We start from the raw sequence: 27,929 nt of genomic DNA on the forward strand, positions 1-27,929 counted from the left end.
AATGTAAGGGACTTAAACACCATCAGATGAAACATATATATGGGAGCTATATTAACTTCTTGAATGAATTCGCTTGGAGGTGCAACATTTCACTCACTTTGGGCTGAAATTAGCCATTTGGTGCACAAAAAAACTAAAATCGGACGAAGATTTATAGGGGAACTATATCCAAATCTGAACCGATCTTGATAAAATTTCGGTCGGTTGTAGCAAAATTCACACTATTTGAACTGATATTAGCCATTTGCGGCACAAGAAGCCTAAAATCGGACGAAAATATATATGGTAGCTATATCTAAATTTGGATCGATTTTCACCAATTTCAATAGGGTTCGTTCTTGAGCCAAACAAATGTTATTTAGAAAATTTCATCCCAATCGAATAACAAATGCTACCTGCATTTTGTTTACAAAAATACATGGACAGACGGACGGACTATGGGTCGGTCTATCTCAGTTTTTTATCTCAAATTTTTATCTTAAATCGAACTTTTACTTTTTATAAAAAACGTTGCAAGAATGTGATCAAGGTGACACATCACGAAATAGAAAAATTCCCAAATCATCATTCGAAAACAGCAATTCCTCAAAAACGTGAAATTACCTAAATGCTGAAATAAATCTGATCACACACTTAACGAAAGAAAAATAATCTTGTTATCTTGGCGTGGTAGTATTTTCTGCTTTATCTAATTTCCAAAAAATCCGTTTACTTTCTATTTGCTTTGTCTACCACAACAAAGAACTAAAACGGCTGGCTAAACAACGCTAAAAGAGATTGAAAATACCCATAATTATTTTATTCTCATAAATTCCCCTTTATTTACCGTGATGTCGTGATTTCTGTGTTTATTTTATCAGCTGAGAATAATCGCCGAATGGCATTGTTTATCATATTTAAAATAAATGTACTTTTAAAAACATTTTTTTTTTCGAATTGGAAACGGTACGGTACGTAGATATTTAGGTAGTCGTCAGTCAGTGAACCGTTTTATTATTTCATATTTTATTTGTATCGAAATGTATTCGTGCGTAAATTGACGTCAAAATATTGTGTTTTTATATTTTCCACAATTTGAAATTTTTATTTACCCTGAAATGAGAATGTATTTATAATAAAAATCCAGTGGACAGGATATTTAACCGTTCAATACACTTTTTTGTGTCTGGCAATTAAATGATTAGGTTCCTATATAAATTATTTGGCAAAGAAGAAATATTGAGATGACCTACAACACTATATGTATGGATAAATGGGATGTAAAGAATCGTTGGCGCCATTTTTAATTATGGTAATTAAATGTAATAGAAGTTTAATAACAGAGAGGCGGAGCTAGGGGCTAAAAATATAATGTTTATTTATATTGCATAGTTTTAATTTATCTTTGAAATTGTGTAGATACATCTGTCGCCAAATTATATAAATAACTTATTTATTTCAATCTCTCTCTCTCTCTCTCTCTAATCTCTCTCTCTCTCTCTCTCCACAATGGCTTTTTAAAACCTAATCAATTTTTAATGTCATTTAATTGTTTGATCGTGATTGCTGTTATATTCTCATGTTCTTTTTTTCCATTTAATTTCACATATATTTTCAATTTCCTATTTTCGGTCTGCCACCTCCCCTTTTCCCCACACAACGTTCCATAATCTGAAACAAACAACAACTTGTCTGCTTGGCGTGTTAAAAATCTCAAAATCCAATAGTAAACTAATTAAAATCAATTTTGACACGATAAATAAACAGCAAAAACCGGAGGTAGTCAGAACCTAAGCTTTAAAATAAACATTTTTAAAATGTTTTCAACATGTTTACTCTTATATTAATGCTATCAAATTATTAATATTATTGTATAAACTAATGAATTGTTGTTAAAAAATAATTATCTGGAAAAAACATTAACACGAAAGCCAACTGAAAATATTGTGATGAATGATTTTAGTGTGGACAGAAGATGCCTCAGAGGGGGGTTTTTATACCCTCAGCCATTTGGCTAGAGAGGGTATACAGGGTGAGATGAAAAACTGAAACCACCTTCAGACTACTGTCATTTCTAAGCCACTCGTCCGACAGCTGTTAAAATTATTCCAGTGGCAGTTCATTATATAGTTTACAAGCGTACAAAAGTATTTTAGTGAGAATTTCTCAGAAAAAAATTATTCGTGATGGAATTCAAGCGTGATAGTGTGATTTCTTTATATTTGGCTGGAAAACTACAAGTGACTATCGTTAGAGCACTCCAGCATTTTAATATGAATAAATGTCCGCCATAACAGCCGATGGTCACTCTCTGGTCGTATTAATCAACCGTGGCATCAGAATATATGCCGAATATTATCACGAAGGTTCCTCGCTTCATTTCCAGCGCACAATGGCCACCAATTGGTACCGATTGGTATCTCCGGATACCAATCCGTTGGACTATTGTGTCTGAAGTGTTATGGAAAGTGAGGTTGACACTAAAAAATACCCAAGTGTCAAATATCTCAAGCAAGCGCTTCGCCGGGAATGGGCCAAAATACCGCTGAGCAACATTCGGTCAGCGTGTGACGGTTTCATTGGCCGTTTGAAGGCCATAATTCGTGCCAAAGTGACCAATTCGAACAAATCTAAACTTATTCTAAACTTTAATGCTATTTCCGACATTTTTTGCTTTCATTCAATAAAATTAAAAAAAATAAGAATTATGGCGTTTGACTTTGTTGCAGTTTTTTTTATCTCATCCCGTAAAACTTCGATTTTTCCTGAAATTTTGCACATGCCAATATTTTTATCTGTATTAGATGAAGTGGAATATTTCTCATCGCTATATCTGGTACCTCATGCACATTTCCACATTTTCCAAAAACATAAGTGCGCATTTTTAAAACTTCCAATATCCCTTAGTCCTACAATGCAAAGTAATTTTATTTCCAAATTTCCGAATTCCAGCTCCAACGGTTCACCCAAATCGAAATTGTGCCAAAATTAGTACCATTTAGTACTTTTCGTGCACACAGGTACAAATGTTGATTTTAGATTTTTTCTATATTCAACTTATAGACTCCACCAGTAATATTCATTTCAAATTTCAGGATTCCAGCTCCATTCGTTCCTCCAAATTCAAAATGTACTAAATTTAGTACCGTTTAGTACTTTTCGTATACACACTTCCAAAACTACTTCCTTATAGCGACTCTACTGCTGAACCTTGATTCCCGTTCCAAATTTCAAGTTTTTAGCTCTAAACGTTCACCTGATACGAAATGGTTCCAAATATAGTACATTTCGTACACTTACAGGGTGAGATAAAAAACTTCAACAAAGTCAAAAGCCACAATTTTTACATTTTTAACATATTTATGGCCTTCAAACGGCCAATCAAACCGTCACATGCTGCCCGAATGTTGCTCTGCGGTATTTTGGCCCATTCCCGGCGAAGCGCTTGCTTGAGGTGATCGACGTTAGTGCCAACGTTGCTTTCCAAAATACTCCAGACACAATAGTCCAACGGATTGGTATCAGGAGATTTTGGTGACCATAGTGCGCTGGAAAGGAAGCGAGGAACCTCATTTTGTAACCATTCTTGGATGGCGCGTGCTGAGTGCGGCATCTACATGGTGCTGAGTGCTGTTGGAATGTCCAACGGCTGCGGTCAAAATGTTTGCGTGCCCAAGGCTTTAATACACCTTCCAGAATATTTTCGCGATAATATTCAGCATTTATTCTGATGCCACTGTCGATAAATACGAGCGGAGAGCGACCGTCGGCTGCTATGGCGGTCCACACCATCACCATGACTGGAGCTTGAATTCTGGTGGCCAACCGAAGGTGCACATTTTCATCTGACCTCTTTGCCAAGTAAAGACAAGGAATGTTTTCGGCAGTTCAACTTTTAGCTCTTTTGAGTCTAGTTTCTTTCTGTTGCGGTGTAAGTTCTTGCACTTTTTGGAATATCAATGGCTTTACCCCGAGATCATTTTTCAATATTTGCCGAATGGAGTATTGTGATATGTTCAGCTCACGAACCATTTTTCGGCCACTGCGACGCTGGTTCCGATCAAGTCGCTTTTTTACTTTTCGAACCATTTCCTTGACGTCGGGCTACGCTACCAGTATCACGGTAACGAGCGATGGTACGAGACAATAAAGATTTATTCAAATTTAAATGCTGGAGTGCAGCCAAATATAAAGAAATCACACTATCACGCTTTAATTCCATCACGAATGACTTTTTTCTGAAAAATTCTCATTAAAATGCTTTTGTACGCTTGTAAACAATATAATGAGGTGTCATTGGAATAATTTTTACAACTGTCGGATTCTTAGAAATGACAACAGTTTGAAGTTTGTTGCAGTTTTTTTTATCTCACCCTGTATAGTTCGAATTTCCAAAAACCCTTTGGTATACCCCTCATACAATACATTGTTAATATAGATTTATTTACAAGTATTCCCTCGCTGATGGGAAAGATTTATGTTGAATTTTCTTTCACAAAAAAACTTTCCGTGTCCGACTTCCGACATAGTCGTTTTTATTAGACTAAAGTATAAATTTTGTGTGGGCTTTTGAATTATTAGATAAATTTTAAAATTTAAAGAAATATTGCTTCTTCCGACATTGCCACCTTCACTCCCCCCCAAACCAAACACATACCTTACGCCCGTATCAGTGTAAGACGTATGGCGTATGACGACATTACTTAAGATGCGTATTAAGTGGTTTTAATTTAGTTTATCCATGTTTTTTCTATAATTTCATTTTTTTTTAATAATTTAATTGAGTCGTAAAAAACAACAGCGCCAGTAACAAAAAACACATCAAGAGGTAGCATTTCGGAAAAAAATATACGAAAAGACGTGCGTGTGTCATTCATTGGATTACATGAGGATTACGACAACGTCTCTCAATGACACAAATTCGTTTCTTCGGATTCGTAAATGACAAAGACAATGAAGAAGAACAACTCAAAATAAGACGTGTAGATGTGGGAGGGAGGGGCAAGCGATGAAATTTGAATGCGATTCTAATTCTCAAAGTAGAAAAATCTTTTAATTTTGTTGTCGTTGTTGTTTTTTTCGCTTGCTTTGTTTTAATTATTTAATTAGATGGCAACATGCTTTGGATGTTACAAAGTCAAGGTAAGGAGAGGAGATTGGGAGGGGCCATATGTCAAAATTACTTTAAATTGAGCCATGGAATAAACAACCGAGATTGTCGAATACCTTAGTAATTCATCACGCCAACTTTGCTCGCTGGAATGAGTGGCACGAAATACCAGCATTGATAGCCGGCTGAGGCTGCGTTTGATCTCGGGCATTTTTGTTGTTTCTTTTATTTTCGTCTTTGCTGGCGTTTTGTGGATGCTGTAGCTCACATGCAATCGAAACGTTTTGTTTTGGTTTACTTCCTTTTCTTGTTGTTGTTGTTGTCGAAAGAACTCTGAAGGTTATGCTGTTATGAATAATAAAAACGAACTTTTCTTTCATGGCAATGGCGCAAATAACTGCCCAATGCCTTAATTTTTACACTTTACACCACAGCATAATGTCACCGTCTTATGTAATAACTTCGTATTGGACATTTTTATGAATTCGTTACAATATTTCTTTTGAGTTATGAACATTGCTTTGTTGTAACACAGAATTGCTATTTATTTTCTCTTTTTCAAATTCAATGGCAAAAATTCGAAAAACTTTGAATTTTTCTTTTGCGAAAATTTTGTTTTTTTTGTCGTAACGACGATGTTGCCGTTTGCAATAGTTTATGCCAACTACTGGGGCTGAGCATCGTTTTTCGAAATTTAATTTTGAAATTGTTTTGTGTTTCGTTTTTGTTGTTGTCGTTGTTGCGGGTTGTCGTTTTGTAATTTTCTACGTTTGTCAATTTTTCACTTTCTTTAGAACAATGCTGTCTTCGGTTGTCGATTGCAATTATATTTAGTTGTTGTAGTCGTTGTTGTCATTGTTTCTAATTTCAAAAGCTTAGAAAATTAGACATTTTTCTAGTAATTAAAGCGTGCGAGCTAGCAAGCATTGTTGAGATAGGTCAAAGTGTAATGTGTTCGAAGTGACCAGTGTGGTGGGAATTTAACCGGTATTAGCGGGTTATACTCGATGGGAATGGAATTGATAGGAATGACAACGTGTTGGAAGTTTTTGTGACATTTTAAAGAATAGATATATGATACCCTACACCACTATGCATATTAAGTAGAGATCCCGTAGGAAGATTTATTTGAAGTAGATCATACCACCTATCAACACTTGGTTTTAAAGCAGCTATAGTCATAGGTTTCACTAAATTTGGCGGAGACATTTTAAATTTTTATACCAAATAACACTGCTAGAGACATGATATAACTTTGCGAACGAACACGTACGTCCCGAAATTCACTCGATTTGGGCTGATATTAGCCATTATTTGCACTATAAACCTGAAATCGGTTGAAGATATATATGGGAGCTATATCCAAATCTTAGCCAATCTCAATAGAATTTGGCAAAGGTATCTCCGAGATCTATAGGATATCTGGTACCAATTATCATTATTGTCGAATGCATATTACGAATGTGGGGGACTTAAACACCAAATCGGATGAAACATATATAAGGGAAACATATACTGGGACTTAGACTGAATTCGGTCGGATGTGCGAAAATGCAGGTCATTTGGACTGATATTGGCCATTTGGTGTACAATCAACCGGAAATCGGTTGAAGATATATGGGAGCTATATCTAAATCTGATCCAATTTTCACCAATTTTAATAGGGTTTGTCTTTGGGCCAAAGAAATATTGTTTCGAAAATTTCAACCCAATCGGATAATAAATGCGACCTGCATTTTGTTAACAAGACGGACTGACGTGCATACCACGACCCAGAAAGTGATTCTATGAAGATTCATGTTACAAACAAATGCATAAAGACATAATACCTTACTACAATGTGTAGGGTATAAATAGAATCCTTTAAAAATTCTGTTAAAATATTAATAATCCTGTTTTCGGTATTTTTATATGGGGACTATACGAAAACCTGGACATAGAAAATTTTCCTTCCCATTGGGAACCTCAAATCCGAAATTTGAAACAATTCCGGTGAATAATTTCACTACCGTCATATGGGAGATATGCGAAAACCTGGACCTGCATTGCCAGTTTTCCGTCACAAGCTGTAGTATCCATCACACACTATCGTTACGAAATTTGAAACAGTTCCGGTGAACAATTTCGCTAAAATCATCAAAATACAGAATATAGGGAGGCACATTTATATCCAGGCTACATCTACAGGGTGAGATGAAAAAACTGCAACCAAGTTCAGACTGCTGTCATTTCTAAGCCACTCGTCCGATAGCTGTTAAAATTATTCTAGTGTCAGCTCATTATATAGTTTACAAGCGTAAAAAGCATTTTGGTGAGAATTTTCCAGAAAAAAAATTAATCGTGATGGAATTCAAGCGTGATAGTGTGATTTCTTTATATTTGGCTAGAAAACCACAAGTGGCTATCGTTAGAGCACTCTAGCATTTAAATGTGAATAAATCTTTTGTGTCTCGTACCATCGCTCGTTACCGTAATACTGGTAGTGTAGCCCGACGTCAAGGAAGTGGAGGGAAGTAAACAGCAACATCAACAGAAATGATTCGAAAAGTAAAGAAGCGACTTGATCGAAACCCGCATCGCAGTGGCCGAAAAATGACTCGTGAGCTGAACATATCGCAATATTTAATTCGGCAAATATTGAAAAATGAGCATTGAAATTCCAAAAAGTGCAAGAACTTACACCACAACAGAAAGAAAATTGACTCAAAAGATCTAAAGAGTTCCTTCACTTGGCCGAAAGTGGTGAACTATTGAATTTGGTTTTCTCCGATGAGAAAACATTCGTTGTCCAGCAGTTTGCAAACAAACAAAATGGTCGTGTTAACTTGCCAAAGAGGTCAGCTGAAAATTTGCACCTTTGGTTGGCCACCAGAACTCAAGCGCCGGTGATGGTGATGGTGTGGCCTGCCATAACAGCCGATTGTCGCTCTCCGCTCATATTAATCGATCGTGGCATCAGAATAAATGCCGAATATTATTGCGAAAATATTCTGGAAGGTGTATTAAAGCCTTGGGTTCGCAAACATTTTGGCCGCAGACCTTAGACATACCAACAGGACTCCGCACCATCACACCCAGCACGCGCCACCCAAGAATGGTTACAAAATGAGGTTCCTCGCTTCATTTCCAGCGCAAAATGGTCACAAAAATCTCCGGATACCAATCCGTTGGACTATTGTGTCTGGAGTAATTTGGAACGCAAGGTTGGCACTAAAAAATACCAAAGTGTCGATCACCTCAAGGAAGCGCTTCACCGGGAATGGGCCAAAATACCGCAGAGCAACATTCGGGCAACGTGTGACGGTTTCATTGGCCGTTTGAAGGCCATAATCCGTACCAAAGGTAGCCAATTCGAAAAAATCTAAACTCGTTCTTAAATTTGATGCTATTTCCGACATTTTCAAGTCTTGCACATGAAACACATATTTGAGTAAAATTGTACTAACCTACTTCAAGGGCCAAAAACTTTAACCTACCTTTTACAAACACCAAAATACTATTTCGTTTGCAATTCAGTTGAATCCTCGATCTACATTTAATATTTTTAAAGATTTATTCAACCGGTGGCTTTCTTGCGTATTGAACCTATTTTACAACATCAATATAAAAAACAGTTTATTCGGTTAGAAATTGTGGCTAAAACGTTAAAAACACAACAATCAGAAGGTATTATTGTGTGGAAACGTTGGCCAATACATCTCACTTTGAATATCCTGAACATAATACAAACTCTATAGCCGAATTTCGAAACTATATGTTTAATAATGTGGTATCTTCTTTGATTTCCATATCGGCATCGAATCTATTAATCAACCTAGAATTTCATGGGATCTCAGACAAATAATTTGAGTTGATTTCAATGGGGAAACACATTTAATATACTTCCCTTATTTGTATAAAAATATCATTCATATAATTTTTATGCAAATCGAAAAGTCGAAATAGATCCATGGCATCTTGAAATTTAGCGTCTTCGCTGGGTAAGAATTATATTCCTGGAATTCCGTTAGAGAAGTATATCTAATACATTTAATACGTTACTCCTCATGAAATACGTGCATAAGTACGACAGGGTCAATTTTTTATGCACCCGATGGAACTTACGTTTTTTTCCTTTTGCAAATTTGGATGGAAATTTGTGTTAAGGGCATTGGATTTAAAGGTGTTCTTTCGATGAGGCCCATTTTTAACAATTTTAAATATAGTGAGTATAGCCTGTGTGAGGATAAACTGAATATAATAATTATCAGCATATGTATTTGAGATTCTCCTGATTTCAAATTCGTATACAATAATCATGAGGCTCACAACATGCAAATATCAAAATTATTTTCCTTGCTTTGCAGTTTTCATTATGATTTTGGTTCTATTTTAATTTCCATTTAATGGCCTTTGCACATATTTTGCTTTGCTTTGATATGCCACAAGAACTCTTCTAAAAATATACATATCTTTGAACATATTTACGAATGCATGTGTATTTATGACATTTGCATATCATTTATTATTATTGCATGCTGTGACTTTTGCATTGTGTGATTGATTAGAAATGAGATGTCTTGAAGCAAGGAAGATGCATGTTTTTGTTTTATAATTAATATTATGCACAAGATATCTTTGGCGAAAAAAAAACAATGACAACTGTGCGACAAGAATATTAAAGAATGATGGTGGGAGGCGCAAATTTGAAATTATCATATCGTATTGAGGGCACACTGAATTTCCCTGTCAACAAGAAACAGCTGATTGTTATTGTTTTGACACTATTAGATTTTGTTGAAAATTCAACTGAAATGAAAAAAACCGAAGCTGTTTCACTATATCGCACACATTAAAAATTTACGCTTTTAGTTCCCAAGGACCTTAAATCTCAAGATCAGACTCAAGTTGATATTTTTCCAGTTAGACTTCGTAAAATTAATTTAAAACCCATTTCTGGCTACATTGGTCCTAAGAGAGTTTCTTAAACAATCTGCACAGAATTTTTCGCATAATTCTAAACTTGTAAAGAGACATGGGGTCTAAAATTTCGAAAGGGGCACTTTTTGACCGTATAACTTCAGGTCGTCTTAATATAGGTGAGGGTATAATAGAACATAGACTTTCCCACTATTATTTTTTTCCCACATTCTAAAGATTTCTACTGAAAGTGACAAATTTTTCACATTTTCTTCTTTATATTTATACCTTCCACCATATTATGAAGAGGATATTAAACTTGCATTGTGTTTACAACACCTCGAAAAATACATTTTAGACCCCAAAAAGTATGTATATTCTTTTTCAGCATGAAATTGTATGTCGGCTTGGCGATTACCGTCTGTGGAAATCACTTTAGTTTTCCAACGAAATGAAGTAGGCTGATAAAATTGTACTCAGATGTGGTTTACGTCTGCAGAAATTTTGGTATTGAAAACAAGTTTAAAAGTATTAGTCGATTTTGCCAACAGAGGTATACCCTTAACCTATGTCAGTTTATTAAAATATGTTTGGACCCTCATAATAATTATTCAAAATGTTGACCCTTTGTGTAGGAGATATCGAACGAGTGGACAAATATATTTCACTACTCATCTGAAGTAACTCTGATATATATTGCACCGTTCCTGATTTGGACCATATCGACTACCTTATTCACTTTATATGTGACATGTGATATTTTTTGGAAAATGTTTAAATATGCGTGAGTTACCAAAGAAATCCCCTTTCAACTAATACCGATAAAAATATGTGTATTTGCAAAATTTGAAGAAAAAATTGAAAGATACAGGGTTGCCCATATTCGACGGACCTTTGGGCCCTTTGGGCCCATTCCAATCGACGAGGCTTGTCCGCAGGCAACATTCTTTGCGTCAATTGAATTTTGTACGGGAACAAATGCAAATCAATGCAAATACGTTGTAAAGTGGACCGAGCCATGCCCAACTGCTGAGAACGGCGTTTTTGGGATGTTCTTGGGGACCTCTCAACACTGGCTCGTACGGCAGCGATATTCTCGGCCGATCGCCTTGGTCGACTTTTATATGGCCTCTTTAGATTAGAAAGAGCCTTACCAGTCGAAAATTTTTGGTATAAACGCTTAATGGTGTCCTTAGAAGGCACACTTCTCACATTTTTTAATGTTTTAAAAGCACGTTGAGTTTTCACAATTGACTTCTTCTGTTGAATGTAAATTTCAACTATTTCAGAGCGCTCGCGTGGCGTGTGGCCTTGGACTGACTCTTCAAACGCGGTATGTCATTAAGCGATGCGACATCTCTGTCAAAAGTTATGGCGTTGCCAGATGGGTCCGTCGAATATGGGCAACCCAGTATATACGTATTGCAAACCGTGAAATTTAGTGGGAGAGGAGTAGGCCGATATCTATCATTATCATACCGGAACATGCGTTAGTAGAAATATTGGAATATATGAAATTTAAATAGAATCTGATGTTTTTTTAGCATTTTATAAGAGATATAAGTATTCAACAATTTGACTCGTTGTGGGGGTAGTACCAGAGGAATGGTCTGACATATTCCATCTTCATATCTGGTTTTGTATTTATAGAAATATTGAGATATGCCGAGTTTGAAAGGAATCGGAGGCTCATTTCGCGTTTTACGAACTTCACGGCTATTGAAAATTTTGACTCGTTGTGGGGGAGGTACCAGATGGAGTTGACCGACGTATCCTACATTCACACCAGATCTTGTGTTAATAAAAATATTGGAATGTGCAAAATTTCGATTGTCTTCAAATTTCGCATTTTATTTCACATTTTATAAAAGTTAAAACTTTTTCAAACTTTGACCCTTTGGGGGGAGGTACTAGTGGTGTGGTATATTCCGTCTTCACACCAGATGTTGTATTAGTGGAAATATTGGGATGTGCTAAACTTGAAGATAATCGGATTCTTATTTCACATTTTATATGAGCTATTTTAACCATTTGTGGGGGAGGTACCAGATGGAGTGAACCGATGTTGCCCATCTCCGAACTCGATCTAAGTTTGACAATTATTTTAAGATGTACCAAGTTTGGACCAAATCGGATACTTTCTTCGAAAGTTATCGTGCGCACTAGCGATCAAGACAGAGAGACGGACGGACACTCCTAGGTCGACTCTAAATGTCCTGAACGGATTTGGTCCAAAGAGACCTAGTCTGAAACCGTTATTTCGATAAGCTACGTTTTGGCCGTATCGAATGATAGTCATAATAAGCTAAATAGGTCCACATTTTTGTATAGATCCCATATAACTGTACCTCCATATATTCAGTATTTGAATAATTTCTGTCACACTTTCGACCGGAATTGTTTCAAATTTGGTATTTGGAGTTTGTAATGGGTACTACCTCCTATGAAAGAAAGATTTCTGTACAGATCCACGCCTTCATGTAGCCTTCATGTACCTCCAGATATTCAGTATTTTAATAATTTCTGCCACACTTTTAACCGGAATTGTTTCAAATTTGGTTTTTGGAGTTCCTATGAAAGAAAATTTCCTGTACAGATCCACGCCTTCATGTACATCCAGAATTCAGTATTTTAATAATTTTTGCCACACTTTTAACCGGAATTGTTGCAAATTTGGTATTTGGAGTTCGTAATAGGTACTACCTCCTATGAAAGAAAGTTTTCTGTATAGATCCACACCTTCATGTAGCCCTCCTATAACGGTACCTTCTCTTTTTTGACATTTTGATGGTTATATACACATTTTCCACAGAAATATTGGTATTAGGGTTCATAGTATGCGCCTTTTCCTCCTATGGCTGATACTTTGCTATATTGGTTCATACTTTCGTATAGCCCCCCTATAACGGTACCCCTATATATTTGGTGTTTTGATGACTTTAGCTAGAATTTCAACAGAATTTTTTTTTTTATAAACTTGGTGTTTGGTAATAGGCACCACCTTCTCGGGCAAATAATTATCTGTAGAAGTCCACGTTTTCGTATAGGCCTCATATAACTATACCTCCGGATATTCAGTATTTCATTGATTTCTGTCACACTTTTCATCGGAATTGTTTCGAGTTTGGTATTTGCAGTTTATAATGGGGGTACTACTTCCACATCTCCTTTAAGCTCCCATATATTCGGTAATTTGACGATAGTCACACTTTTTACCAGAAATATTTCACATTCGCAGTTTGCAGTGAATACTCTTCCTCTGACAGAAAATATTTTTTTACAGATTCACGCCTTCGTATAGCCCCCTTATAACGATACTATTCGTTACTTTAATGATTTTCTTCTGTAAAAAAATAAATCAATGCGAAACATGGACTCATCTGAATCACAGCACACTCTTCCTGACCAACCCCATTGATGATTTGCCAAAAAAATTAAGTAAACCAAAGACTTCCCGCCAAAAATCATTTTAAACAAATTATCAAATTTGTTTGTTTACAAACGTAAATGTTTGTTTAAAGTCCAAACTAAATAATGTTTAGCAACGGTTCCCTTACCTTCTCCTCACCACAATTTCCCCATAAACACTTTGGCTCCAATAACCGCCAAATGAATCAGTCAGTCCTAGGGTGACCGATTTTATGACTTTTTACCGTGAGAAATTTTAATCAGCATTTATTTCGGCCGGTGATGTACTTCCACAACATACATGCTTTTAAACAATTTTTTATGTACATACACTTAACATTAAATATTTAGAATAAGTGTGAATGGTGACCAAAAATAGAATTCTCATGAACACAGCGACAAAAAAAATTCACACATTTTGTTTGCCAATTTTGTTACAACACCAACATCATCGAACAGGGGTCCACATGATTTGATCCGACCCCCACTAATGCAATAAAACAAGCCAATATATTCGTCTAATCTAATCAGACATCCTATGGTTAATCTAAACAATATTATTAATTGATGTCTAGGTGACGTCAGATAGCTGGGAATACCTCAGCGCACAAAGGGGTAACATTTGCAGAGAAAGATAAAACAAAAAAAAAACGCCAGAGAAATGTAACATCAAGACAAATGACAAATAGCCAAAATGGGTGGGAGAGAAGAAGAGTAGGAGAAAGCCTGCAGAAAAATGCACCCTCTCCCTAGACACATGAAACGGCCGCGGGGCCACTTGTAAGTGAAGCCAATTCCCATGGTGATTTGCCCGCAACTACTTATTCATAGATCAAATGACAGCACTAGCTAGACCACAAGACCCCCATTAAGATTATAAGGAATAAATTTAATAAATTAATTAATATCATTCGTTTAGTTGTGATGTTCAATTACAGCAACAACAACAACGGCGAGGGCAGAAGAAACAACCACAACAAAAAAGGGGTTTGTCGCGTTTTTGTTTATATGGCGGAAGCTAAATGAAATTGTAGGTGCATGGTAACAAAAAAAGAAAAAAAGTAGGGTTGCCAGGTATTTAAACTTTTTTATTTATTTTCAATTTTTTTAACAAAATAAATACGCAAACATAAATCTTCGTTTAGCTCTCAGCCAATCAATGATGACGCGGTGAGTGAGTGAGTAATTGGTTGACTGAAGACGTTTTGATGATTCATCAATTGCAGTTTCTTCAGGTGTTGAACGAAATGAATTTCCCATGAATTTTGCAGATCATGAAAATCACGAGATCATCGAATGTTGCTGTATTCTGAAAATTTTCTTAATTGAAACAGAATTAAGTTTTCTCCAAAGAGTCAACTTCTTGGAACATGAAATGATTAAAGCTTGGGGTTATATGAGGACTATGCCCCACAATTTTTGTAAAGAATATTTCTTCTCTAAAAATTTACAAAATGTCTTGAGGTGATCAAGGTGGTTCCCATATTGATCCCTTTCAGTGTGGCAACTACCGGACTGTTTCTCTTCTATCCCGGCTCGGAAGGTTATTTGAAACCTTTATTCTGGCAAAGATTAGAAGAACAGTGGAAGAAAAGAGAAGTCTACGTGCTTGGCATTCCGGTTTTATAACTGGTTTGTCCACCACCCATGCCTTAACGGCTTTCAATAGCTTTGCTGGCAAACGCTTCGAGAGGAAGTAAGGAATTATAGACGTCTCTCTAGATGTCGTCCGGGCTGGCACAATGGGATTTTATATAAACTCCAACCGTTTGGCTTTCGACAGTCTATCCTGTAGAATGGTCGCTAGATTTTTTTGATCGATTCTGTGGTGAGCGACTCTCTAGCTGCCACCCTTTTCTGGTAGGGGTGCCTCAATGTTCCCTCCATGGTCCGATGTTATACCACATATTTTTCAGTGACATCCTTACTTCATTAAATGACGCCTTCGTTAAACGTTACTTCGTTGAATTGCGCCAAAAATTAAATTGTTATGCTACGGACTTCCTAGGTAGTTATACCGTATTCGTCACATAGACTACTTTCTGCCTACGGCAAAAGGCATAAATTTCGGATACAGTCAAACCTTGAAAATGCGGGGTGGATTTTCATACTATGTTAGGCTCTTGATCTACCGGCAGGTGGTCAGACCTATACCTTCTCAGTCTGGTTTGATATTTCGTATCACCAAATGGAAAGACTAAGGTTATGGGAAAGGAGAAAACTTTCCTCATGTCCGGGCCTCCGCCCCTTATGTACGGCTGATGGCCGCTATAGATCCCATTCTTGTAGGTCGATCTACGATATGGCTCAAATAAATTGTATAAACGCCTTTTTGGCGAATACTGAACTGACATTTTTAGACAGATGCCACTTTATATAAAAAAGCACCGCTGACCTTCGACCTTTGAGGATATGGACCAGGTAAGAGCTCGGAAGCACCAGACTTAGTGTTAGTACAAATATTGAGATGTGCGAAATTTGAAGACAATCGGGCACATATTTCATATTTTTGTATAGGTGCCTCATAGAAATAACTGGTTTAGAGCCTAGTTCCCTTTGAAGAAAATCCATTTCAGGGCATTTGAGGTCGATCTAGGGGTGTACGTCCGTCCGTCCGTCTGCCTACCTGGCTGGCTAGTGCGCACGATCACTCTTGAAAGGAGTATCCGTTTGTATCCAAATTTGATAGGTAGTAAATGTTACTACCTATTGTCGAACATAGATTGAGTTCGGAGATGGGCAATATCGGTCCACTCCTTCATGCTCCCTCCCCCACAAAAGGTCAACATTTTCACAGGAAATAATTTACTGCATATGACGCGAAAGGAATATCCAATTTTGTCCACACTTTGCCAATCCCAATATTTGTATTAGCGCTAGGTCAGGTGCGAAAACAATATCGGTCAATTCCATCAAGTACCTGCCACACAAAGGACCAATATTTTATAAAATGCCACTACCGCCACCAATTCCCTTAAAATTTCACAAATCCCAACATGTCTTTTAACACAAGTCAAGGTGTGAATATAATATATACCCCTTCTGGTACCTCCCCCACGAAATGATTCGCCTAATATTGGAGATTGTCGAAAACCTAAAATGCACCGACTTCGAGGGGGGGGTGTTTTTCCGTCCCTTTATAGATTACTTTGCGATGTAAACCTTCAAAACGCCTACACGATTTTAAGCTCTAATTTCATAATCAACTGGATTTCCCACCATAATTTTCTTCCTTTTTGTGTTGCCCAGTGTTTTTTTATTACCAAATATTTCCCATACGGTCACCCCACAAAGTATTAGCTTCCGCAACAAGTGAACTGTAGCCGCTACCTGGGGGAGTAACACAAGCCACGAGGTCATTTCGAAAATGTATTTACACCGCGTTCTGTATTTGCTTTTGTGTGAACACCATAAATCCATGAACTTGACATTTTCTTGTTGTTGTTTTTATTGCAAAAATATGTCCATCCACTTCCATGGCCATTAAGTCGTAAGATAATAATTCAGTCAATAAGAGAATTGTAAAATAAATTCCCCAGATAAAAAAGTTATAATTTTCACTTAATGTTTAAAAGTGTCTACACTTTGAGTAAAATACAATATTTGTTTTATTTCATTTTTTTTATTTTCCCCTTTGATTGGTTTTAAAGTTCAGTGAACTTTTTTTTCTCCCGCTCATCACTCGGCGCTTATCGAAGCCATTTGGTTTGTGTCAGTTAGCTGCAATGCATAAAATAGAAGGCGTATTGGAAGTTCTTATGTCATGAAGGGATTAATGGCAATGGGTGCAAACAAAAACACTTATTGGAATGCTTTGGGTCTCGTGACAATTTTTAGGCCTGAAATCTGTTGAAATGTAAATATTTGGGTACTTGATGAGAATGCACTAGGGTAAGTTAATTTATAGACTCAGGGATCGATTTAAGTAATATGAAACGAAAAAAATATAAAAAATATATAAAATATTTCATATCATATTTTTACAGAACAAAAGTTAAGTGCCGGTACACCTTCCAAAAAAAGGAAAAATAACTTATTCGAGGAGAAGCTAAAAATCTATAAAAGCCAGTAAGGAAAGTAAAAAAGTTGGGCGGTATCGACTATACGATACCCTACACCACTCTACATATTTAGTAGATCTCCGTAAAATAAATAATTTATTTGAAGTTGATCATACCACTTATCAACATTTGGCTTTAGAGCAGTTACAGTTTAATTTCAGAGGGAACTAATAATGGCTCGTGAGCTGAACATATCGCAATATTCCATTCGGCAAATATTGAAAAATAAGCACGGGGTAAAGCCATTGAAATTCCAAAAAGTGTAAGAACTTACACCGCAACAGAAAGAAAATAGACTCAAAAGAGCTAAAAAGCTGCTTCGCTTGGATTTGGTTTTCTCCGATGAGAAAACATTCGTTGTCCAGCAGTTTGTAAACAAACAAAATGATCGTGTTTACTTGCCAAAGAAGTCAGCTGAAAATGTGCACCTTTGGTTGGTCACCAGAACTTAAGCGCCGGCCATGGTGATGGTGTGGGCCGCCATAACAGCCGATAATCGCTCTCCGCTTGTATCAATACACCATGGCATCAAAATAAAAACCGTATTTTAACCCGAAAATATTCTGGGGGTGTATTAAAGCCTTGGGCACGCAAACATTTTGGCTGCAGACCTTGGACATTCCAACTGGACTCAGCACTATCGCCCTCAGCACGCGCCACCCAAAAATGGTTACAAAATGAGGTTCGTCGCTTTATTTCCAGCGCACAATGGCCACTAAAATCTCTGGATACCATTCCGTTGTGTCTGTAGTATTTCGGAAAGCAAGATTGGCACGAAAAAATACCAAAGTGTCGATCACCTCAAGCAAGCGCTTCGCCGGGAATGCGCTAAAATATAGCAGAGCAACATTCGGACAGCGTGTGACGGTGCCAAAGGTGACCAATTCGAACAAATCTAAACTTATTCTAAAATTTGATGCTATTTCCGACATTTTTTGCTTTCATTCAATAAAATTTAAAAAAAGGTAAAAATTATAGCGTTTGACTTCGTTGCAGTTTTTTATTTCACCCTGTACATTGGGTCTAAAATGTATATTTCGAGGTTTTACAAACGGAATGACAAACTTAATATACCCTCCATAATATGGTGAAGGGTATAAAAAAAGAAAAATTTACTTATTCGAGAAGAAGCTAAAAAACTATTTAAAAACAGCCTTTAGCGACCTTTGTTCCCTATCGACGCATAGGCATATCGATTGCTACGCTCATTTCTACATATCCACAAAATGATCAAATAATCGCCACGCTTTCTGCCAAGTTCTTTTTTTATCTTATAGTGCGGTGAAATGTTCCGTTCTTTCTTTTCTTATTCAAGTGACATTGTATGTTCGCATGCCAACACATACATATGTACATTTCTCTATCTTCAAGGATTTGGCCATTGTCATTCATTCAACCCACCAAACAGAAAATTGTCAAAATAATCTCTCACTCCATGATGTCACTCGAATTCACATGCCATCGAATTCACACGTCAAACAATTATTTCGCCCAAATGTTACATTTAATTGTCACATTTATCATTTTACAAAATCTTTTGACCAAAAAGTGTCGGCTTCTAATTCGTTTGTGTTTCGGCCAGCCAGTCTGCCATCATTAATATTTGACGCTATGTGAGTGACCATTTCATGTTTTGTTACCAAGTTCAAGATAAAAATATTTCTCTTGTGTTTAGTTGTTTTTTGTTTTGTATAATTTCCTAGAATTAAAAGGCATCGAATGTGTCTGTTTTTTGTAGGCACGAAAAAGCAAAAGCAACAACAACAAATGAAAGCATAAATATTGTCATGATGCCAATTGTGTTTTTTTTTTTTTTGTGGTTTTCTTGGTTTGCATGCCCCTCTGCATTGTGTGCGCTATCAAACACAATTTTGGCAAACAGTGTTGCCAATCTAAAATTAATTTTTTTCTACCAAAATTGTAAATTTTCTTTCAAATGATTATTTTTTGTGGTCATAAGCCGCTTGCCATCATGGCTAGGCATCTTAATGTTAAAATATAACGATGGTAGGATTTAAGTGCGGCTCTGCAATCCCTTTATGATATGTCACAAAATAAACCATGTGAAGACTTCAAGCTGCTTATGTATCCAGACCTTTAGTCTCAAAAATATGAAATTTCTTTATTTATTTGCGACTTTTGATTTTTGGTCAAATTGTATTTTTTTCACAGGCGCCAACAAATATGCAACGATTAAGGTTTTTAAGTTTTTTTATGATTTTGTTCCTCTGTTTTAGTGCCAAAAAAAAAAAAACAAATTGAATTATTGTAATTTATTCGCGACGTTTTGTCACTGTTTTGGAGACTTTATTCCTGGATAATCCCGTTACCAAATAATGAGTTGCAATTGTGACTAATGGCAATCATTTTTTTACAATGGCATTTCCCTTGAAATAAGTAATTATTTTTTCGCGAGAAAAGGGGGATCTATAGGTAAAAAGTTAAAAAGCGACTAAGTTCAGACGGTTCGGACTTTTTATAACCTTCAAAAGTTGGAAGGAACTTAAAAAAATTAAATAAAAAATTTCGTAGAAAAATGCCGTTTAAATGAAAACCGTTATTTGGGCGCTTTACGAAGACAAGGACCTGCATAAGTATTTTTTTGTCATAGGCTGCAGTACCAATTCCGAACGTGGATCTCCAATACGAAGACATGGATCTCCATGAACAATTTGCTGTCATAGCTTTTAGTAAACATTAGGAACTTCAAATACGAAATTTGAGACAATTCCACCGAAAAATGCAACTAAAATCATAAAAATACCGAATAAAGGGGGGGTTATACGAAAACGTGAACCTGTATGTTCTGTCACCGAAAATGAAACACATTATGAACTAGAAATACCAATTTTTAGACGAATCCGTTGAAAACTATGGCAATAATCATCAAAATACCGGATATTGGGAGGCACCTTTATATGGGGGCTATACGAAAATTTTGATGTATATATAATATTCCGCCACTGGAGTTAGAACCCAGTTAGAAGGAAGTTTGTTTACATTACCTATTTTTTGTTTGTCTACATAACCCTTGTGATGAGAATAGGTCTCCAAAATTTTAAAAATATAGCATTTTTAGTGAAGCATGTATTTAGGCGCATAAAGGAAAGCATATCTTAAGTTGCTTTATAGACGGCAAAGGCTAGAATCTTAAGATTTCGGTTGGGCCACACTTGGGGTGGATGTACAAGATAAGGCTAGGTTTTTAGAAGTTCGTAATAGAAAATGTACAAAATGTTCTCAAAGTTACTAAATATGAAAAAAGGTCAATGGATAGACATTTCAGGAACTTGAACTAAAAATGTACCATGGATGATCATTCTATTTTGCTCGAACTAGGAGGTCCAGCTGCGAACTGATTGGAGCGGAAAGTTCGAGACAGAACGTATGCTCGAAGTCTTTGGAAGACAAAATAAGACTTTGGACGTGAAGAGATGGGAAGTCTTCCATAGCGAGGAGAAGGAGGATGGGATTATCCTTGTGATTGGAGTTGACCATGTCTCCATATCCAGTGTGACAAAGACTAAAGGCATTAATTTCTGTGTTTCAAAAGCTGTCAGATTTAAGAATAGTAAGGTAGAAGAAACCAAAAGTGACAGCGAAGAGGAGAAAGAGGAGCCTCCAAGCAACACAAAGCAGGGAGTCGATGCAGAAATCACCGACTCTCTAGAATCCCGTCTACTGAATGACCAATGATGGAGGTCACCCAGATCAACCTTCATCGGAGCGAGACGCCAACTGGAACTAATAAATACAGGTAAGATACACATTGGTTTAATTCAGGAACCTTGGACTGTTCAGAACAAGGTCTCAGGACTAAACCATATTAACTACCAACTTTTCTATGCCATTACAGGGTCTCGACTGAGATTAGTATGTCACAAAAATTTATGTTTTCTTTTCTCTCTAGAGTTGTCAACAGTACTGATGCAGGGGAATGGCAACATGCTCGTATAACTTCCGTTCGACATTACCACCTAAAGGCCATTTGGTGCACAATTTACCCGAAAACGGTTGAAGGTATATATGGGAGCCAAATCTAAATTTCGTTCGATTATCTCCAATAGTTCCGTCCTTGGTTCAAATAAATAGTTTTTGCAAAATATCATCACGATCGGGAAATAAATGCGACCTGTTATTTGTTTACAAAAATACATGGACAGACGGACGACCCTGCACAAATTGACTCAGAATGTGATTCTATGCAGATCATCAAAAGAAACTATGGGTCTATCCCGCTTCCTTCTCCATGTTACAGACAAATGCACGAAGATATAATACCCTTGTCACTAAGTGGTGTAGGGTATAAATATACCTCAAGAGCAGCAAATTTTTGGTCGAAAAGTCCCAAAATGGCAACACTTTTAAGCATTAAACTTTTTTTGTTTTGTTTGTTCTAATTATATTCGAATTTCAATGTTAAACAAATGTTTTTGCGGCAACCATTTGACTTTTGGGTTTGTGTTGACATTTTTTTTCTTCTCTAAATTCTATTCAGGGTGTCGGGCACAAAGGGTAAATTATCAGAACAAACAAAAACATAGAAGAAGGCTAAATAAGCGTGGCAACAAAGTTGTACTTTTTTTCGAAAATACAAACACATCTTATGTTGAACAAATGGTAACAAATAGCTATACAACTAATATACATATACAGATTTATAAAAGAGGTATTTGATTTTATTTTAAACGACATATAATGAATTATCATAGAACTGAGCTGAAGATTTATGCCTCAAAGGTATGGTAAAGGTAAAGTAAGAATTCGGTATTATCATTTAATCAATATATGCTAAAAACAAAATTTTTAATGGAAACGGAACTAAAATTTTTCTAAATCTTAAGTAGAATAAGTTGCGGAAATAAAGGGAGTTTTCATTACAAGGGAGTACCTAAGTTAAATCTCTTTTCAAATTTAAAAAAAAAAAATAAAATCTGGAGTTATTATAATATCCCCTACAAATTTTAATTGTAATTGGACCTACACATTATGTCAGAGTCATATGTAAAGTCACTTTTTCACATTTTATATTTTGTATTTTTATAGCAAACTTTAAGGAGCTTCAAACAATTTTTAAACTTAATAATAAAGATAAACTATTGTATAGTCTTATAGTAAATACTCTTGTATTTTATGAATGTTACACTTATTTTATAATTATATGATTTTACACAATACTATAACGCGTTTCTTTTTAATTTAGAAATTCTAAAGTGCATCTAAAAGTATGCATTAAAAATGCTACAGATAATTGTGGAAGATGTCACTTAATGTGTGACCATAGACAAATAAAGGTATAGACTTAAAAGTTGTCTCATCGGTTATCTTCGAAAAAAGTGTTTCAATAGATGTCGTTCATGCTGTGAGAGAGCAAAAGTCTATTCACTCAATTCTCTCAAAATACAAAATATTGAATATTGTTATGATTCTTTATTATTTATCAATTAAAAACGAAACAGTGACTTTGTTTACTTTTATATTATCCAAATATGTCGTGAAATATAAGAATATAGAACTTAAATAGCAGAAAAATTAATAAATTGTTTTCGAAGTCGAGTGACTTTACTAGCCCTGAGTGACTTAACTGGCCCAAGATCAACCATACTAACATCTGCCGGGAGGGGTAAATTTTAAAACTTTTTAGTATATACCTTTATTTGTCTATGGTGTGACTGTGACATCATGTATAAACCAGCCTTAAGTTTGCCTTAACATTCCTAATTTTTATACACTCCACCATAGTATTTCTGCAGGACTTTTGGTATTCAAAATGGGCCATGTAGGGCCCCCATAAAACGGTACCTTCCTATTTTCGGTATTTTATTATTTAAGTTTGAAGTTCGTAATGGATACTACAGTACAAGACAGAAAATGGGCCATGTAGGTCTACGTCTTCGTATAGCACTCATATAACGGCACCTCTTGATATTCGGTATTTTTATGATTTTAGCGGCATTATTCACTGGAATTGTTTTAAATTTGGTATTTGAAGTTCCTAATGGATACTATAGCCTATGGCAGAAAATTGTCTGTACAGGTCCCCGTCTTCGTATAGCCCCCATATAACGGTACCTTCCGATATTCGCTATTTTGATGATTTTAACGACATTATTCACTGAAATTGTTTCAAATTTGGCACTTGAAGTTCGTAACGGATAATACAGCCTAAGACAAAAAATTGACTGTGCAATTCCGCGTCTTCGTATAGCTCCCATATAACGGTACCTCCCGATATTCGGTATTTTGATGATTTTAGCGACATTGTTTACTGAAATTGTTTTGAATTTGGTACTTGAAGTTTGAAATAGATACTACAGCCTACGACAGAAAACTGTCCGTGCAGGTCCACGTCTTCGGTACCTCCCGATATTCGGTATTTTGATGATTTTAGCGACATTATATACTGGAATTGTTTCACATTTGGTATTTGAACTTCGTAATGGAGACTATAGCCTAAGCCAGAAAATTGTCTGTGCAGGTCCACGTCTTCGTATAGCCCCCATATAAAGGTACCTCCCGATATCGGGTATTTTGATTTGATTTTAGCTACATTATTCACCGATTTTTTTACAAGTTCGCATTTTATTATTGTAATGGCTTGTGACAAAAGTTGCCCCGGACGAATTTGTTTTATCTATGTATATGATATCTTCACAAGAAAGACCATATATTTAATTCCAATTTTATATACGAATTGTCCTATCAGTTTTTTTTTATTGAATCCGTTTGAATTCTTAAGATTTGTCTCCTAGCTCAGAATTTGAAATTCTTTATCTCTGATGAAAAATGGTGCGGCATCCAAAATTCCCAACATTAAAAATGAATGCCGTGTCCCCACATTAAATATTTGTGCCAACCTAAGCTAATCTGTGCCAAAATAAGTGTTACAGATTATGAAAATAAACAAAATTTCAGAGCACTTCCCACCGTTGTATTCGATTTACTTTCAGTTAACAAAAGAAAAAATCGAAACTAGAAAACAAATAAAAGAAAAACTGAATACATGATGCGGGCGTGAATATGGCACACAATTATGCGCATAAATTTCAATTTAATTGAATTTGTTTGTTTACTCAACATATACTTACATACTTACATACCATCGAGGTGGATGTGGATGTGTTTATTGAATATTACAAACAAGACCACAATAGATTGTCCAAACAAACAAAAAGATTGGATGTGGCGAATAATTATGCGCCTCTGTTCATTTGTAAACAATTGTCGTGAACTTTGTGAGTTTTTTTTTTTGTTGTTGCTGTTGTTGTGTAAAGTGTTAACAAATGTCAGGGCCTGTTGCCCTATTGTCATCTGTGTGGTTACGCACGGATTGACATAAATTCCAAATTGTATATTTTAAGTTTTTTTCTGGTTAATTTATTACATTAAAAAGAATAGTGCAATTAAGAATGGGTATTGTTACAATACCCAAAAGTGGACATAAAAGAGAATTAATTTTACAATTTTATGTTTAGCAAGAGTTTTGAGGAAAGGATTCCAGGACCAGAGTTTTTTTTTTTAGTTTTATATTGTTCTAAATCAAATAAATATACTGTTTATAAATTTACTTAAGTGCTTTAAGTAAATATTTTGAGAATATCAAATATTTGAAATATTTTTTTTTTGTTCTGAAACTATTTTGGTTTAATTTATATGCTTTCGTTGTTGTGGATATTTTTTTTTGACGCAAAATAGTTTTAATTGGAAAATATATTTAAAGGCCAGTAGTAAATTTTACTTTTCAATGAATATTTTTGAAATGATTTACTCGACAGAAAATTTTTTTAAATGCATCATTGGATTTTTCTCAAAAATTTAAAAATGTACTCGTGTGGAAGGCAAGAAATAATTCAAATGGATGACAAGGACGTAGAGTTGAAAATTTAGTCGCTTTCGCCAGAAACTACGATAGACATGAGAAAAATGTTATATTCTTTTGAAACAAAACATTTGTTTTTATAATTATGGATACCATTTAAAGCCTTTCGCTGTCACATTATGTCTCTTTGTCCAACCTAAGAATTAAGTTGGCTATACGAGTTCCAAATTGGCCGAAATTTTCAGCCCTTATTAAAATTTCTATGCAATCCCAAGGACAGGGAGGAAATTATTCGAACGATATCCAGGCCGTATCTATCAATAAATTGATATCATTATACCCTCAGCCAAATGATTATAGATGGAATGTATCATTTGATTAGACTAAAACGTGTCTCACCGAAATAATGATTTTAGACCCTAGGTCTCTTTGGACCAAATCCGTTTCAGAATATTTGGAGTCGATCTAGCGGTGTTCGTCCATCAGCCGCCCGTCCGTTTGTCTATCTGGCATGAGTATCCGATTTGGTTCAAACTTGGTAAATCATAATAATATTATCGAATTTAGACCGAGTTCGGAGATGGGCAATATCGGTCCACTCCTTCCGGCACCTACTACACAAAAAGTCGAAATTTTCAAAAAACAAAAAAATACTTTATTCCACAGAAAGAGAAAGGACAATCCTATTTTGCCCCAACTCCGATGTGTCCCAAATCCTAATATTTGCATCAGTGTAAATTCAAGTGCGAAAATGAACAATATCGGTCCACTCCATCAAATACCTGCCCCACAAAGGGTCAAAATTTTGAATAATTATAACACTTTAAAATGTGATTAAAGAGTATGATTGTCTTAAAATTACGATAGTTTTATTAACTCAAGGCCTCATATCGGTTAACTCCTTGTGGTACCTCCCCCTCAAAGGGTCAAAATTTTGAATACCCATGAAGCTCATAAAACGCGAAATTAACATAAGATTCCATTCAGACTTGGTACGTCTCAAACAAAGGGTTCAAGATTTTGAAAAACAGAACGCTCAAAGAAAGCGAAATAAGCATCCGACGCTCTTCAGATTTTACACGCAGAAACATTTTTTCTAACACAAGATCTGTTGTGAAGATGATATATATTTGCGAACCCCTTCTGGTACCTAACCCACAAAGGGTCACAATTTGCAATACTTTCATCTTTCATAACTTGCGAAACAAGTCAGCGATTCTTTACAACTTGCTATATCGAAATATTTTTCTCAACGAGAAACCTGAGATGAATATGGAATTTGGATATAAATGTTGAAAAAATTGGAAATAAATGTTCGATTTGCTTGTAATTTTGCCCATTCCAATATATTTATCCGTATTAGATGAAGTATGAAAATGGAATACTTCGGTCGACTATATCTGGTACCTCACGCACATTTTAACATTTTCTACAAATTATCACATATCTCATATAAGCCGATGGAAGTAGCCAATTTAGTCCAAACCCGGTACGTCGCAATATTCATATCATTTTTATTTAGGTCCGATACGAAATGGACAATGTTGGCCCTTTCCTTCGGAACCTACTGTATAGAGGATCAACAATTTGTATAATCATAACAAAAGTCAAAATATATTTGAATAATCGAACATGGGCTGGGGTATCATAACCAAAGTCGTCAGCTGTGATTTTACCTCTATTCCACCGCCTTATACCAAATTTAGTACTATTTACTACTTTATTAGACATGGAAATATAGTACGCATTTCCAAACCACCGCCAAATATCAATCACTGATACCATCAGTAATCTAAGAATCAAATTTCAGAATTCTATCTCTCTCCCTTCAACCAGTACCAAATTTAGTACCATTTAGTACTTTCCGTACAATTATAGTACACATTACCGAAACCACCTTCACATGTCCAGGCTACATATGAACAATGAAGCTTATACCAAATTGTACAAAATATAGTAATATTTAGTACAGTTCGCACTCTTAGTACACATTTCCAAAACCACATTCATTCATCAAACTTATTTTCCAACTTTGATACTCATACCAATTTTTTAGCTCCATCCGTTCATATAATACGAAGTGGTACCATTTTAAATGTCATGTACTGTTTTAGAACTTTTCGAAACCTTTAAGGTAGAATTTCCAAGAATACTTTGATACAACTATCCTGCAATCCATCAGTTACTCTCACTCCAAATTCTAGCTCTTTCCGTTTGACCAATACAACCAATACAAGGTATTCAATTTTTGAATATATTTTTCTTTTCGTACCCTTTTCAAAAACCAAGCCTCATCAGTCGTGTTATGCACCAAGTACGAGAAACAGGGAGCGAATAGTTTCCATGTTCGACCCTGATGTAAATATGACTAAGTTTGGGCTAAATCGGGCATTCGTTGTATATTTGTTATAGCTTTGGTGAGAGGGTACTAAAAAAGTGGACCCATATATTCGATTGACAAAAATATTTGGAGATTAGGAACCATTTTTCATTTTAAGAGGGTTATTATTATTGAAAATGTTGACTTTTTCGAGAGGAATGAGGGGACTAATATTGTATACTTTCGAGATATAACTAAGTGCCAATTCTAAATCCTTTCGCTCAACATGACATTTAGTTTTTTTTTTTAGCAATATTTTTAAAATTTTGTGAA

The 27,929-nt window shown here is 35.7% G+C and overlaps 1 protein-coding gene across 5 annotated transcripts in view; it reads right to left on the minus strand.

Annotated features, from left to right (window-relative positions):
* The window catches only part of LOC101900907 (G protein-activated inward rectifier potassium channel 3), a 138,226-nt gene that overhangs the window by 22,910 nt on the left and 87,387 nt on the right, over positions 1-27,929 (minus strand). The window contains exon 1 of one of the 5 annotated variants that reach the window (XM_059126450.1): positions 5,206-5,625. The exons of the other annotated variants lie outside the window; for them this stretch is intronic. Coding sequence (XP_058982433.1) covers positions 5,206-5,300 — 95 coding nt within the window. The 5' untranslated portion in view covers positions 5,301-5,625. Of the gene's footprint in view, positions 1-5,205; positions 5,626-27,929 lie in introns of those variants that run through there. 5 annotated transcript variants of the gene reach the window in all.

This window comes from Musca domestica, unplaced genomic scaffold, assembly GCF_030504385.1.
Source record: "Musca domestica strain aabys unplaced genomic scaffold, Musca_domestica.polishedcontigs.V.1.1 39, whole genome shotgun sequence".
Taxonomy (NCBI): Eukaryota; Metazoa; Arthropoda; class Insecta; order Diptera; family Muscidae; genus Musca; species Musca domestica.